The sequence below is a fragment of the Nelusetta ayraudi genome, unplaced genomic scaffold (assembly GCF_046127955.1).
Source record: "Nelusetta ayraudi isolate G7.1 ecotype Tasmania unplaced genomic scaffold, CSIRO-AGI_Nayr_v1 ptg000002l, whole genome shotgun sequence".
NCBI lineage: Eukaryota > Metazoa > Chordata > Actinopteri > Tetraodontiformes > Monacanthidae > Nelusetta > Nelusetta ayraudi.
This window is the reverse complement of record NW_027466052.1, coordinates 4714237-4729775: the sequence shown is the minus strand read 5'-3', so window position 1 is coordinate 4729775 and position 15539 is coordinate 4714237. Positions and strand designations below refer to the sequence as shown.

Below are 15539 nucleotides of genomic sequence, written 5' to 3'. Positions count from 1 at the left end.
CGGCAATCAATATCAAACCGCTAATCACACATTTTCCCCATTGATAAATTATCAACTTGTGGGGTGACGTGCTTTGGGTTCACTCTCTGATAAGCTGAACTCTCAAAGGTCCTCATGAATTTGACCAAAGATCCAAAAAGCAGCATTTTAGTCGTGAAAGTTGAATATGTAAGTTCATGCATGATAAGAAAGCATCACAATGCTGTTCTCGCTTTAAAAAATAAATAAATAAAACAAACCTGTTGTCTGAACTGCTCCTGGGACAGACAGTCAGTCGTGTTGACGCAGCCCAACAGGCAGCCGGTGGGGTAGTCTTTAGGAAAGTTAGGTTCTGAAATGAAAATGCGGACAAATCAAAAAAAGAAAAACTCTATCACCATGACATCACATAGTGTAAATGGAAGAATTCATACACATCACTGTGTCTGTTTGAAATCCAACAACAAAGGCGTTGCTTTGCAATTAGGGACAGTAAAAAGATAAACACATAAAACATAAAAATATAAAAAGACTGAACCCTGTTGGGTTGCATCTTGAATGCTATAAAAAAAAAAAATGTTTAAATCCTCTGACTGAATGACCCACTGTGACCCATCGCTTTACCTTTGTTGTAGATGTGACGATACATGGCCTCCACCTCAGCGACCTCCTGAGGCGTGGGCTTCTTGGCTGCGGCGGCAATCCAAAGGCGGCCACGGTGGGACGTGTACCAAGTTCTCCCTTCAACCCTAAACAGACAAACGCGCACGTTAAATCCATTGCTAATGATGGTCTCAGTGGGAAAACAGCTTCCTGGCACAGTTCCATTGTCAAATAATTGGGCCAAATATTTTCTGCGCAGCTCCTTTTTCAGAATGTTCTTCACCTCTTGATGCCTCTGACCAGTAGGGAGGCCCAGGGTTGGTGCATGCTCAGACACCAGCCTCCATCAGACATCTCCTGCAGCTCTTTGTCCTGGAGCCGCAGCCTGGAGCGCTCTTCGGTTCCCTTGTCTTTTTCCAAGCTTTTTCTCTGCTCCTCCTTCCTCCTTGATGTTTTATCATGGCCACTGACATCCACCCACTGGGAAGACAGTCGTCGCCATCAGCAATGATCACTCAATGTGTATCTATTGATACTATGTATATTTGCTCTATTTATTTATGCTACACCAACATTCTACCTCCAGAATTCCCATATTTTTATATCTTGTATTTATCTCAGCTGGTATATAGATTTAAGTTAGTTGCTTTACTTCTGGAACTGGGCAACGACATTTGGTTGTGAAATGTCGTGTTTCTTTTCCTGATGACAATAAAGAAAGTCTAAGTCTATCTGAAGAGTTCTGATGCTCCAATTTGAAAGGTTTCAGGGGTTTAATGGCATTAAAAGTAATTGCTGTATTTACAGTTGATGGTAATGAGCACCTATCGACTCTGCATCTACAGTAGACCAGAATGCATGGTTCAAGTGTCCTAATTTTACCCTGATTTCACAGCTGGTATGTACAAACTATGCCATCAAGTTGGACAATGTAGAAAACAGGGATGGGTATTATCATTTTTCAGCTTTCTTACCAGTAAATGCTATTAAAATCTGACTCTGGGATAGATATATAAAATATTATGATTGTAAATTAAAACTGACCACAGGGGGGCAGATAACTTTTAGAGGGATGATAAGGAGCCCACCTCTGGCGCAGACTGCATTATGTTGGGATTTACTAAATCTCTGCTGCTTGATCTTCCACTTTGTCTTGTAGGAAACGCTGGTGAACCCGACGCAGAATCGTTGCTCATGGCCTTGAGGGTATCATCCAACCTGAATATGACAGTAAAAAATGTTTAAAGAAGGTAGACGACCCTGCGATGCAACACAAGTCTGTCCTGGACTCTAGGGGGCGTCACTGTGCCTCACTTTTTGTAGTACTCATTGAGGTTATTCCCCTCGTCAAGCACTTGTCTCCCAGCAAAGTCCAGGGTGATCTTCCTGTCCTTGCGAGAGGCGTGGCGAAGGTCTCGGAGCTCCTCCTCCTTCTTCCGCAGCTTCTCCCTCTCGCCAGGAGACAACCACTGATTTGAGTCGCTCGCAAAGTAATCGGACTCGTCATCCAGAACCTGCGTTCTCCGGACACTGGGTACAAAATGGATGGCGGATAAATTGTTTTGCAAAGGTGTCAACAGTCAACAGTATTCAAAATTCACATTAGAATTCCTGAAGCTAAGATTGATAAAGCTCTCCCTTAATTTCCAGATATTTTCCCAAATCTTACCTCGTCCTGTCATATTCCAGAAGTTTATCTTTGTGCTGCGTTGCCTTCTCCAGACCAGTTTTCATCGCGGCCTCCTGGTGTGGGAGAAAATCTCGTTCTCCAAAGTCTGCCACCAAAATGACAACATGTCTTAGCATTCACACACATTTGATCTGAAATATGGTAGACTCTTTCTTAATTGTGTGACATGTTTTGAGACAGACCTCCCATCAGCTTTTTTCTTAGTTTCTGACTTTTGTTGGAGTCTCTTTGCAAAATCTCCTGCTCTTCTTTGGTACATACCTTTAAAAAAAAAAAAGACAAAAAAAGTGCTATTACTTTTTTCAATCTTTACTCCTCCAGGATGTAATAGAAATGTGGAGACTATATATCTAGAATAGTGACAGCTCTGGTGGCTCAGCCGTATTAATCACACAATTTTAAGATGCAAGACAAAAATGGAAGTTTGAAGAACTCCCGAGATGTGCGTACCAGATTTCCACAAAACAGGCAGGGACCGGAGCCCTCTTGCTCACACACAATGCGGCCGCAGGTCAGGCAGTTGTTGATGAGTTTGTGCTTCTGGGCGAGACAGTCACAGGAGTGTCGACCTGGGAGTACGACAGACAGCCTGTCCTGTCCGTCTTTGTTGTACAGATGAACAAACTTGTTTTTCTTTTTGGTTGAGGAGCTGCCTTCGCTCTCTTGCGCCTGAGGAAGCATCCAAATTGAAAGGAATAACTGTTAAGTTCAAAGATGTGGCATGATGCTTACACTAATAACTCACAAAGAACACAAATAGTTGTGAAATGGTGCGAATCACAATGTGCTCACCCTCATCAGATCAATGGGAGTTTTGACAGCTTCTGGCTCTGGTTCCACCTGGCTCACAGTTACCACTTCCTGTTTGTTACGGCCCTTTCGTTTAGTCTTTTTCTGGGTATTAGTAGCCAAGTCATGTGGATCTATATAAGAAACCAAATATTATGTCACTTCAGTGAATAAAAACATATAACTTGAAAAGTGGATTTTAGAATAATGTCCAGGGATCAGGTTATTACACAGGCATTCTGACTGTTAGTTAGAGTGAACTATTATTGTTTTATTAACATTCCCAAAGGAGGCTTTTGAGGATGCTTTGAGGAATTCTTGTTATGAGTATCTTTCAAAGAGCGTTGAAGGGCATCTGGTTTATATCGTTACCTGCTGACGGGGCAGCTTCTGTCATAACAAAGAGGTTATTAGCATTGTCCGCGCTCTTCCGCTGGGTCTTTTTCCATCTGACAAGAAGCTCGTTGATGAAGAGGCCCTTTTTCCCGTCGGTGCCCTGCAGCAGGTCGCCCACATACTCCTCAATCTCCTCGGCTTTCTCAATGGATAGGATGTATCTAGACAGCAGGGGGAAGACGTGGGTGGTTTTTGTTAGAGAGAGAAAAAAAAAACATTTCTCGCCGTAGAGATGACCGTTTCACGATATCTATGTGGAGGGAATATGGGGTCATGATTCACGAGGACACTTTTCTAACTGGATTGGCTAATCCATGTGTGAATTCCGACGCCCTGTGTGCGGCCAGGGACACCTGACAGGCCAACACTTAAAGCTAGCTACACACAAGACGACGCAAACCTAACCCTTAACGCGTGTCACAGTGGTTCACAACTCAGGAGAAAACAGTTTAAATGATATGCTAAACGCTAGCTGTCTCCTACTGCCAGCCTCATGCCTGTTGACGTCAGCGTCATCGCAGACTCTTTTCACGAACGCAGCGCAAACGTTTCTTACAGGACGATGTCTTCACACGCTTCCAGTCCGAATTTATGGTGCAGCTGGTCCACACACCACTCTAGCAGAGCGTCTGACATTTTAATCCACTATAATGTTTTTCTTTTAAAACTCCTTGGCTCAACCCAGACACCCCGCTGGAAACGCCGCGTCGAACCAAGAGGAATTGGCAACCGGGGTGTTTCCAGTCGGACGAATAATAAAGGAACACCCAGCGTCACAGCGCAGCAGTGGAGAGCCGTAAAGCAACACGTAATGTTGATAACAGTTCCTGGCAATAGCACGTCCTTCTATCTGTGTACGCGCGACTTGTTTGTTTAGCGACGCAATAGAAAGTTTTTGCTCTATGTTCAAAATAATATTTTCAAAATTAAATGTAAAGCTGCGTTACTACTTACGGACCCCCTTAGGGGACATGGGAGAAACAAACGAAGGATTAAAAAAATATGGGGTAAGGGTGCTCAAAGAGTTGTTTGGGTTTTTTTTCTCGTTATAATTAAAAAATATATTAAAAACCATTTCCTAGATAACCATGTCTCCAATGTCCCCAATGTTGGCCATAATAACGTCGCTGTTGCCCTCTGCTGGTGAGCTGCTGCACTGGATACACAGCAGTAAGTAGAAGATGTGCGCTGTGGGGCCGTCTGGATCTATTACAATAAGCTAAAAAAAGTCATGTTAAGTAACCTGATAAATTAGGAAAACAGCCTAACAATCGAGTCATAATTGTATTTTTTCAAATAATCACATAAGAGTAGTAATGGAAACTAACTTCATGTCTCATTTATTTTTTATTACTATCTCTGAGCCATTTGACATGCACATGGTTCCCTGATGGCAAATTAATTGGTAAACTACATCACATTGGGAAACAATTGCATTTATTTTTCACAGTAAAAAAACAAGACATTGTATTGACACACATTTGTTTGTCCTGTCCTTTATTATAAACTGGTATGTAACTGCTGGAAGAGCAGGCATCAGACAATAGGATCAGTGTTAAATGTAGACATTTTGTTACACTTCTGACAAAAATGAACATTTATTTGTGTTACACTTAGTTTTAATGGTGTTATGTGCCAGTAAAGTCGAGGATAATTTATTTTCTTAAGTATGATATTATCCTGCCTCATACAAAAGTTTATAAGCATAACATGACTGTTTAGTAACATTAGTATATACTTCATATGAACTTCACTTTAATATGTTATCAGATATTCGGTGATGTATAAATTTCATACAAGGAGAGCTAAATGCATTGGGATTTACAACAACAAATGTGCTCCTAATTGGAAAAGTCTTTGGACACGGCCTCATCGAAGCTGGGAGCTGACAGGAGGATCCCGAACGTGCAGAGGATAATGAAGAGGGAGAAGGTAACCAGACAGAGTCGGTCGATGACAGCCGCCGCAAATCTCCACTCATTACGCACGGCCACTTGGTCGTCTTGGTTCCGGTAGCGTTTGGCAATAAAGTGCACCTCATCCAGGATCCTGGACAGCTCTGGCTCCACGCCGGCCCCCGAGGAGCTGCAAGTGGCAGGGAGGAGCTTCTCAGCCTCACCTGATCCTGACACTGCGGAGTCAGACATGGGGTAAAGCATGTTGCCATTGTTGGACCGGGAGGCACCGGCTTTGAGCTCAACGCTGCTCAGGCTGGCCTGCTGGCCATCGTTGGGGCAAGCTGAGCGCGCTCTGGCCTCACCTTGGCGCTTCATACACAGGAACCGGGCGCACCAGTTCAGCAGGAACACGCGAATCTTTGGGAAGCACAGAAAATGATTATTTATGTCAATTTAGAACAATATCAAACAATAAGATTAAGTTTTTTTGTGGGTGGGGGTTCCAAAATAAACAAGCTTAAGCAAAACAAACATTACAACAATTATTTCATATTACCTGCAACACTTAGTGTGGGTGGAAGCAGAGGATGGATGGACGAATGGATTATCATATTACTATAACAAGAAACATCTCCAGATCTGCATCATCGAGACACTGAGCCATCTTTTCAAATATATGTCTTGTTCTGTTTGTTTATAATGTTAATGATCTAATAATTCACAATGGCAGGATCGCGAAATACCTTACACATCCATAGACTTAATAAGTGCTTTTTATCACTCACAACCAATCAGCTTCCTTTGATCCATCAGATGATTCCAGAGGAATCAGGAAATGTTATCTGCTGTGTTAGGTCGTTGTCATAACATCAGCCTAACAGCATGTCTGCCTAATTCATTTATCCAGATTTTTTTTGGGGGGGAATGAAAAAGATGACTTTTTTGCAGCAAAGAAAGTAGGGCTTTGAACAATATTGAAATTGTGTACTCAAAAAATTTGTGAGGTCAGTTTGCTATTAAACTGACGATAGGGTATCTTTCATAAAGGACCTCTGATGCATCTTGGCATGTCACTAACATGCGGCGGACACGGAGCCATTTGTAAACCAAGACGAAACATAATCTTGAGAAGGAGCTGATAAGATTACCATCATTATGTCCAAATTGGCAGTAAATTGGCTCAAGTGATGCCAATGGCTAATGACAGAAGCAGGAAATAGGATCAAAGAGTATTGTAATGATGAAATTCTACCCACCCATTTGGGCATCTTTTCTCCTGAGGGATCGTGGTGGTGAAACTGTAAGACTATGACCGTGGCCATAACCGACAGGCCAACGATGACCATAATGGTGGCAAAGTACTGAGCTGGAGAGAGAAACGAGCAGAGGAGATGTAAAAAGAAAAAAAAATACAAGATGTTTGGGAAAAGCATGAGGACCGCAACATCAGGGTTGTGGATTATTTATGGATGCAGTGTGTCTTCCTCAAATTGTTGTCTACACAACATTCTAAGGACTGTCTACCATAATTTGGTTGTTATAACTTAGTAGTATTAGTAGTAATAGTAGTAGTAGTAGTAGTAGTAGTAGTAGTACTGGTAGTAGCAGCAGCAGTCATAGTAGTAGCAGCAGTAGTAGTAGTAGTTGTAGTAGTAGTACTGGTAGCAGCAGCAGCAGTTGTAGTAGCAGCAGCAGTAGTAGTAGTAGTAGTCGTAGTAGAAGTAGTAACAGCAGTAGCAGTAGTAGTAGTAGCAGCAGTAGTAGTCGTAGTAGTAGTAGTGTAGTAGTAGCAGCAGCAGTAGTTGTCGTAGTAGTAGTAGTAGTAGTAGTGTAGTAGTAGTAGTAGTAGTAGTAGTAGTAGTGTAGTAGTAGTAGTAGTAGTAGTGTAGTAGTAGTGTAGTAGCAGCAGTAGTAGTAGTAGTAGTAGTGTAGTAGCAGCAGCAGCAGTAGTAGTCGTAGTAGTGTAGTAGCAGCAGAAGCAGTAGTAGTGGTAGTAGTAGTAGTAGTAATAGTAGTAGTGTAGTAGTAGCAGCAGCAGTAGTAGTCGTCGTAGTAGTAGTAGTAGTAGTAGTAGTAGTAGTGTAGTAGTAGTATTAGTAGTAGTAGTAGTGTAGTAGTAGTAGTAGTGTAGTAGTAGTGTAGTAGCAGCAGCAGTAGTAGTAGTAGTAGTAGTAGTAGTAGTGTAGTAGCAGCAGCAGTAGTAGTAGTAGTAGTAGTAGTGTAGTAGTAGTGTAGTAGCAGCAGCAGTAGTAGTAGCAGCAGCAGTAGTAGTAGTGGTAGTAGTAGTAGTAGTGGTAGCAGTCGTAGCAGTACCAGCAGCAGTATTAGTAGTAGTAGTAGTAGAAGTATTCACTTTTAGGATGGAAAAAGGGTGCAAACCAAATAAACTGGAATTAAATCATGCTTTCTTGCACATGAACATCAACTGTTGCCTCCTCTCCTTCCTGTGTATGTGCTCGGCTGCAGAGTCAGACTCACATATCAGTGGAACAGACTCAGAAGTTGCCGGCATTATATCTGCGACCAGCAGCATGAAGACAGTCAGGGAGAGCAGGACAGTAATACCTGAGGATGAGACCAAAATCTCAGTGATCACCTTCCGCCCAGCCAATCCGAGCAGCATTCACATCAGAGGCAGGGAGGCCTCCTTACGTTTAATCTGACACGGACTGCAAGACGCAAAAAGCTTGAACGCGCAGTCGAGCATATTTTCATATTCACATATATAATTATGTAAAAACATGCCAAAGGGTAAACGGTCTGTGCCTGGATTCCATGGAAACACGAGGCTTTTCACTTCTTTTTTCTTTTTTTTTTTACCTGTTTCACAAAACATCCCTGCAATTACTCAGGAGAATTCATGCCACCTTGTCAATGAATGCAGTATTTTCCACCTTCCATTAAACATTCAGATGCCCTTGCGCACACAGTGACAGAAACGCTGTGGCCTGAGGCGAGGAAAATTACCCCAAACAGCACAGCTGTAGCCGATTACATGCAACAATTACCACGAGCTGAGAGTCATACTGAATGGATGTATGCGTGTGAGGGATTCCAGGGAGTTCTTGTCAACAGCTAAGGTATCAGTCACAGAGGGATTTTTGCTCAAGAAGAAAAAAAAAGCTCAGGATGCCTGCAGGGAATTTCTGGAAGATTATACCGCATAATTAGCAATGTGGGTCTAAATGTCTCATGTTAAGATAATAATGGATGGCTGTAAATGTATAGTCTATTTGTTGCATTGTAGAGTACTGCCTGTACTCCACCTGTTAAAACCCATGCTGGAATTGTTTTTGTCATTTCCCCCCGTGGTTGATAAATGGATCGTGCGATTCAGGCCTACACATCTTGCAGTACTGTGTGGCCGAGAGCCTTTGCAGGAACTCTAAGCTGTTTCTCCTCACAGGGGGAGACTTGACGACAGCTCCTGTTGCTGGAAGACTTACAGCACTGTTGACACGCACCTCCAACACCTTCACTTGAAACGTTGCAGAAAATCTCCTTAATGCAACACCTGAGAGGCGATGTTCTACCAATAAGCTGAATCCTCTGACTAAAAGGCTGAATTATCGCGGCGTGATTAAACTTAAATGCAGACAAGCTGACAGTATGTAAAATTATAATAACTGCACAGCCATACTTAAACACAACTTAAAACACCTTTTTTGGCATTCTGATAAACTGAAAGAAAACGTGCATTTGTTAAAAAAAAAAGAAGAGGAATTTGGATGAATGAATTAAATCCTTTGCAATTATCTAATAATGAAATTCAAAATGCCCAAATTAACTCTGATCAACAAGTAAATCAGTGCACATTCTTCGCTACTCATCAATATTTTTCTAAACAGTCCTTTATTGAAATTAGCTTTGAAGAAAACTGAACCGAACTGGTCCTGTTGAACTGAATGGGTTCTGCTGTAAAAGGCATAATTCTCCTCCACTGGATGGAGGCTCTGTTGATGACGCAAGCGTCTCCACGCAAAACACACGCGCGCACACAGCGTGCGCCTGATGTGTCCTGTGACCTGCAGCAGATTTGCCGCATGGAGGACCAGTGTTGTTTTTTCGCTGACTTGCTAATTACCCAGGAGAGAAACATGGAATCTGAGCCTGAGCAATCAACCTCGCAAGGCAGCTGGACTGGCCAGAGTCTCAATCCCTGGACATCCATACCGAGGAGCTCCGATCATCCAGTGAGTTGAATTACGACCAAAGTAGAGTCGTTGCGCAAGACGGAGCTGAACAACATTTACTTGTTCAAAGCAAAAATATAAATTAATAAAAAAAGGTCGGGAAAGCATTTTTCCTCCTCCTGACTGGCTGGCTGTGGACAGTTTTACTTCAGCGCCGCTAAGCATCACGGTTCGATACGGAGCAGTGGCGCGTGTTAAACCGGTTGGATTTACACGACGTGCTGCAAGTGACCCCATTCCATTTCCATTTCCCCTTTCAAATGGCTCAGATCAGAAACCACAAGCATGAACCTGTGAGCGGATGAAAGAGTGTACAAAAGGGGGGAAAAAAGAGTGAATTGCTTCCACAGAATGAACCGTGAGCGCGCTCGCGCTGTCTCACACAACCTTCGCATCCGTCAGCTTTTCCGGAAGCGCACAATCAGCCATCTCTATCCAGGTGTTCTGCTCAGGCCGCTGAGAAATCCAAACAGTGACTTCTCCACCAAAAGCACAGTGCACGCGCCGAAAAATGCTTCCGGGAAAAACTTCCAGCGGCCTCAGGGGGAGCTCTGTTCCAGGCCTGCAGCTGCAAGGTGCGCTCATTTAAAGCAAAAGATTTATTACTCTTTCTGTCCGGCACTGGCTCATCTCCCTCTCAGGGTCCGTAGCCAAATCGTGTTTACGAGTGTGGACTCTGACGTCTGTGAGCGAGTTCAAGTAAGGCACTAATGCAGATGTCTTATTCTTTTTTTTCCTTTTTGTTTGCAAATGTGCATGCCCAATACAGGTGAAAGACCTGTGAAACATCCGTCCAAATTCAGCAGATTGTATTTGGCTTTTAGTACAGATGAATTTATAAAAGGGCGACACGGTGGCGCAGTGGTTAGCGAGAAGGTTGTGGGTTCGATTCCGGGCCTGGAACCTTTCTGTGTGGATTTTGCATGTTCTGCCTGTGTTTGGTCGTGGGTTCTCTCCGGGTTCTCCGGCTTCCTCCCACAGTCCAAAAACATGCATGCGAGGTCAATTGGAAACTCTCAATTGTCAGTAGGTGTGCATGCGAGTGTGAATGGTTGTTTGTCTCTATGTGGTCCTGCGAACAACTGGCCACTTGTCCAGGGTGTCACCCTGCCTTCGCCCTAAGACATCTGGAAGAGGCTCCAGCAGACCTCTGCGACCCTGAACTCAGGAGGAAGCGGGTATGAAAAATGGATGGATGGATGAATTTTTAAACTTGTGCGTGTGTGTGTCTGTGTGTGTGTGTATGTGTGTGTGTGTGTGCTCCCAACCCAGTGAGATCTTCTCCCCGGAGTCAGCAGGCAGCAGGAAGACCAGCAGAGCCAGAATGGAGATCAGGATGCAGGGGAGGAGCAGGTTGATGCCGTAGTAGAGGGTCCGCCTCCGCATCACCACGGTGAAGGTCACGTCTGGATATGGCTCCTTGCAGCAGGTGTACACCCGCTGGGTCAAAGTCCCCGGAACCTCTGAGGGACACGACAAAGCGCGATTATAGCCGACACTGCTGCCACCTCCTGCTTTTAGTAGCAACAGGCCTCAGATCTGGGTTTTTTTTTCTGCCGAGCTCCGTTCCTCAGACTGTTATAAATGTCTCGCCTCACCCACGAGGTCCCACTCTCCGTTGGGAATGAAGTCGGTGATTTCTGCGTCCAGCATGCTCAGGTCCAGGGACCAGCCGCTGTACGTCCAGGAGCCAAACTTCAGCTCGCACCTCTGGACATCAAAGGGAAACCAGCGCACGTCGATTCGGCATGAGCTTTTGAAGATCCCTGTTTGAGTGAGGAAGGTGGAGGGGGAAAAAAACCTCATTGCTTTTCACCAGTAGGAGATCACAAACTCCTGGCGTGACATTTGATACTCTCAGGTTTTCACTCAAGGTTTAGTTTTTACTCGCCCAAACTCAAGCACTGCAGCATTGCACAATTTCATGCATAAAAAGTCTCTTTATGCCTACAGTGCAGCCTGTTTAGCCCTCTGTTTACAGCCTCCTGCTCTAATGCCGTTTTTTTTTTAGCTTGCTGTGAAAAGTGATAATGCTCTGTTGGACCTTCTGTGTGTATGGAAAGGGGGACGAAATGTCGACGACGGTCTGAGGGTGTTGCCACTCTGTGCCCAGTGTGACGTCCAGTGTTGTTGGGATTACTCCATTAAAGTAGTTCAACTACTGATAACTGATGACTCCTTACGAAGTAATCTAATTACTTCTTTAACCATTTTGTTTCATAAGTAATCAATGACTAAATTGTTTTCGGTTGTTTTTCTAAATTTCATACATTTTTGTGAATAATAAGACATTTTTAGCTCGCAAAATATTTCAGAAAAGTAATGGAATCGTTACTTGATAAAGTAATTATGAGGTAATTACCAGTTTTGCCACAGTAATCCGGTTACATTACTCCGTGACTAACAAAGTAGTCTAATTACAGTTGTGGATTACTGTGTAATAGATTACTCGCCGACACTGGTGACGTCACAAAGGGCAGATTTTCAGAATTGTGTGTTCGAGCATTCACTTTCCGAAAAAGCAGAGCAAGCGAGAGAAGTAAGCTGGGAGAATTAAAAAAAACAAAAAAAAACTGCATCCATAGAGCCATCGATCTGAGAGCTGTAAATGAAATAGGACACTGAGATGAAAGTGTTGCGCTGATCCTTCAGTCGCAACAAAACTCAATTCCATCCATCCTCAGAGAAGATATGAGATATCGGCAGTAAACAAGTCCCCACTCTCTCTCTCTCTCTCTCTCTCTCTCCCTCTCTCTCTCCCTCTCACCCTCTCTCTCTGTCTATCAGCGCCATTAAGAAAATAAACGTCAAAGTGGAACGAAGAGGGACGCCGGCAGATAAATGGGCTCCTGTTTACTGAGTGAGTGCGTGAGCAAATCAGCCATCCGGGTCTCATCTGCATACCGTTTCTGCACATTTACTGCAATTATATCGAGCCGCTGCGCTGAGTGATCCTTTCGCACGCCAATAAGGCCTGAAATGAGGGCTCAGGGGCGGAAAGGCAATTTTACTCGCCACAGAAGCGATCAATCCAGGAGGGAATTCAGCCTCGGAGGTGTTTACGCCACTATTGATGAAGATGCTGCGGCGAGGGCGGGCAGGCAGGCAGGCAGGCAGGCGGCACAGAGCAGCCAGAGAGCGTGGCTGCTATCACCAGCTGCAGGGCATAGAGCTACAGTGAGTGTGTGTGTGTCACAGATGTTTGAAGGCTGTCTGGTCTGGCAGGAGTGGATCAGTCGGGCGGCTCGATCAGGAAAAGTGCACCCCTGCTCAAACTGCTACTTGCAGATAGTGATGCATCTTTATTACTGCTGCGCAGATATACGAGCCATTTAGGAGCAAAGGAAGATTAAAGCGAGACATTGACATTTTGAGGAAAGGCACTCATTGGCTGTACTTCTCCGCGAGTTGATTGAAAAGAAATGAGCGCAACTCTTAAAGTTTGTGTGTGCGTGGAGGTGTGGGGGAAGTTGGGGAGGATGTTAGGATGCTTAAACTGCTCAAGACTTTTCGAACTAAATCGTTATGATATAATGTTCAACTGCTTAAACACACGTCACACTGTCTGAGATATTACACTAAAAGAAAAAAGAAAAAAGAAAAAAAGATTATTTTATTATTTTGATGTCACAAAAAGCTCACATGTGGAATAACAATCAGTGATCTGAGCAAATCAAAGGATGCCATGGACTTGTGCTGACATGGCATGTGGGAAAGAAAATACTGGAGAGTTTTTTTTGTTTTTTTTAAACTATTGTTATTTACAATAAGAATATTGAATAAAATAAAATCAGCAACTTTTTGAAGCTTTTTTTTTTTTCTTCTACTTAAAATGACTTTTTATTGTAAGATTGAAAGGTCAACATATGTTGCTCGCCAGTGCTTGCTTAATTTATCAGCATTAAGAGATACAGCAGGGTCATTTCCTGCTTTTGTAAATTATGAATGAGACACATTAATGATTAAACACGTTAATAAATGCACAAAACGAGGAAATGGAAAGTTTGGGTTGTCTCTATTTTCTTTTTATGTACTGCATGCACTTTACAGCGAGGCCACAATCTCTCTTAGATTCGCCAGTTGCCAGATTGCTGGCTTGTGTGCACGCCACGACTCTCTTACAAATTAACTGGTAAACAAGCAAACATCTTTCCAACTGCAAACATGTGAGAACACAAACGGATCTCTCACCTGGAGGTATGTACATGCAGCTGCCCGTGGGAGTAACCAGGACGTCGGTGTGGTAAGACGTATCGAACCTTTCGTCGGCGCTGTGGACGAGACAAACACGCCTCAGCATTTGCAGCAGAGCTGCGCGGTGCCAAAGCCAGAGATAAGAAACAAGCTTGGCGGGGAGGTTCGACCTGCAGATGAACCACTGTATTTCTCTGATTCGACCCTGCGTGAGGTGCAAAAAGGGAAAACACACCAGGAGCAATGGGTGACTCGTCCCAGGGGACGGCTATCCACTGGGAGATCTCAGCCTACACAGTTACCCACAATTCCTTGGATTTAAAACAAATCCACTGCAGGTGAAATGTAGTCGAGCTGGAGTTTGAGAAGGTCTTTTAAAATGGGTGCGTTAAAAAAGAAAACTTGTATGCCAGAACAAGGCCTTTTCTCAAAGGTACCATGACAAATGGAGGCTTTTTTTTTATTCTTAGTTGTCCGGAGAGCCGAGTGCTTCTAATGCAATTTGCTTGGATCTGTCTTTTACAGATTGATTAATGGAGATATCACGCACATTTTTCCATTAGGGCCATAAAATAGAAATGCTGCTTCTCTCGGCTTCTCCCAGCATTTGTCCAAATGATATATTGCCCCCCTTTTTTTAACGGTGCAAAATTACTTCGTTTTTGTCCAGCTCTTTCCATTAACCTCTGAGGGCTCAAACCAGAAAGAGGGGCGAACCAAAAATATTGGCCCCAAACTGTAAACAAATAGTCTTGAAATCAAGTCTTTAGATTGGAAGGACCAAAGAAGGACAAAAAGGGGAACAAAACAAATTGCTTGAGGGGGAAAACAGTAATAATTAAGATAATTGTCTCTACTTCTTGTAAATGTGTGAAAATGTGTGTTCTGGTTCTTAGCAGCATCTAAACCCTGGGGTAACCCTGGACGTTCTACATTTCAGTGTGTTCCGTCCAGCTTCGTCTGGCAACACCTGCCAGATGTGAGCTCGGCACAGTGACAGATAGTTGGAGTTGCGAAAGCAACGAGGTCCTGCAGTGATTAAAGAATTTAGAAAATATTGAAGGAAACAACACAATGCAGCTTGTACAAACAGAACTACAAACGTGAAAAGACATTTTCCCAAGCAGGAAAGCAGAAGGATCTTGTAGATTTGTGAGGAACTACACTATTTTTTATTAAGTAAGTATTTTTATTTATTGTTTATCTATAATTGTTGTTGTTTATTTATTATGATTATGAATAATCATAATCATAATAATAAATTATCTGGAAGGTGTGTAATATTTGGAGATTTTGAAGAAGAAACAGCTACATTACATTTTAGATTGCAGCGTCTTTCTCTCCCCCACCCTCCTCACTCCTGAGCTTGCCAGTGAGCTACGGTGGCGTGCACACATAAACCTGGATACTTTGTCCATTTTCTTCTTTGTTGGATTATTTGAAGATGCGAGCATTCACCTTAATTATGAAACACACCGTCAGGCAGACTGGATTGTCCACACCAGGCTTCCTTAGAAATATAGCGGTGCAAGATTTCAGCTAGCTAGGAGTAAGACCTTTATAAAGGTAGAGGTATTTTATTTTACACACTGGACCTTGAAAAGGACAAAACACAATTTTCATCATTCTTAGATGCAATGTTCTAAAAGTGGTGGTGTCGCTTCTTCTGGGGTAGAGCGTCACATCATACGCTACGCTAGTGCAAACTAATCTGTGCCTCCTCCTGCCCATTGGAAGAGTTGTCCTACCACACAATTAGGGACGGAAACAGTGAACCAACCCGCAAATAGCACCAAA

The 15539-nt window shown here is 43.3% G+C and overlaps 2 protein-coding genes across 8 annotated transcripts in view; both read right to left on the bottom strand.

The window, feature by feature from the left end:
* trip4 (thyroid hormone receptor interactor 4) overlaps positions 1-4217 on the bottom strand; it is a 77330-nt gene extending 73113 nt beyond the window's left edge. For 2 of the 3 annotated variants that reach the window (XM_076018775.1, XM_076018784.1), the window contains exons 1-11: positions 4014-4217; positions 3434-3618; positions 3065-3195; positions 2723-2941; positions 2455-2533; positions 2252-2357; positions 1897-2112; positions 1671-1800; positions 866-1062; positions 604-728; positions 240-331 (exon numbers count right to left, since the gene is read on the bottom strand). In XM_076018775.1, coding sequence (XP_075874890.1) covers positions 240-331; positions 604-728; positions 866-1062; positions 1671-1800; positions 1897-2112; positions 2252-2357; positions 2455-2533; positions 2723-2941; positions 3065-3195; positions 3434-3618; positions 4014-4093 — 1560 coding nt within the window. In that variant the 5' untranslated portion in view covers positions 4094-4217. The remainder of the gene's footprint in view (positions 1-239; positions 332-603; positions 729-865; positions 1063-1670; positions 1801-1896; positions 2113-2251; positions 2358-2454; positions 2534-2722; positions 2942-3064; positions 3196-3433; positions 3619-4013) is intronic. The other variant, XM_076018766.1, reaches the window with a different exon arrangement.
* Positions 4218-4877: 660 nt separating this feature from the next.
* Positions 4878-15539, bottom strand: part of LOC142883623 (neuronal acetylcholine receptor subunit alpha-7-like) — a 27307-nt gene continuing 16645 nt past the window's right edge. For 4 of the 5 annotated variants that reach the window (XM_076018666.1, XM_076018675.1, XM_076018658.1 and 1 more), the window contains 6 exons: positions 13740-13819; positions 11147-11314; positions 10817-11011; positions 7834-7920; positions 6612-6721; positions 4878-5772 (listed from right to left, as the gene is read on the bottom strand). In XM_076018666.1, coding sequence (XP_075874781.1) covers positions 5299-5772; positions 6612-6721; positions 7834-7920; positions 10817-11011; positions 11147-11314; positions 13740-13819 — 1114 coding nt within the window. In that variant the 3' untranslated portion in view covers positions 4878-5298. The remainder of the gene's footprint in view (positions 5773-6611; positions 6722-7833; positions 7921-10816; positions 11012-11146; positions 11315-13739; positions 13820-15539) is intronic. The other variant, XM_076018684.1, reaches the window with a different exon arrangement.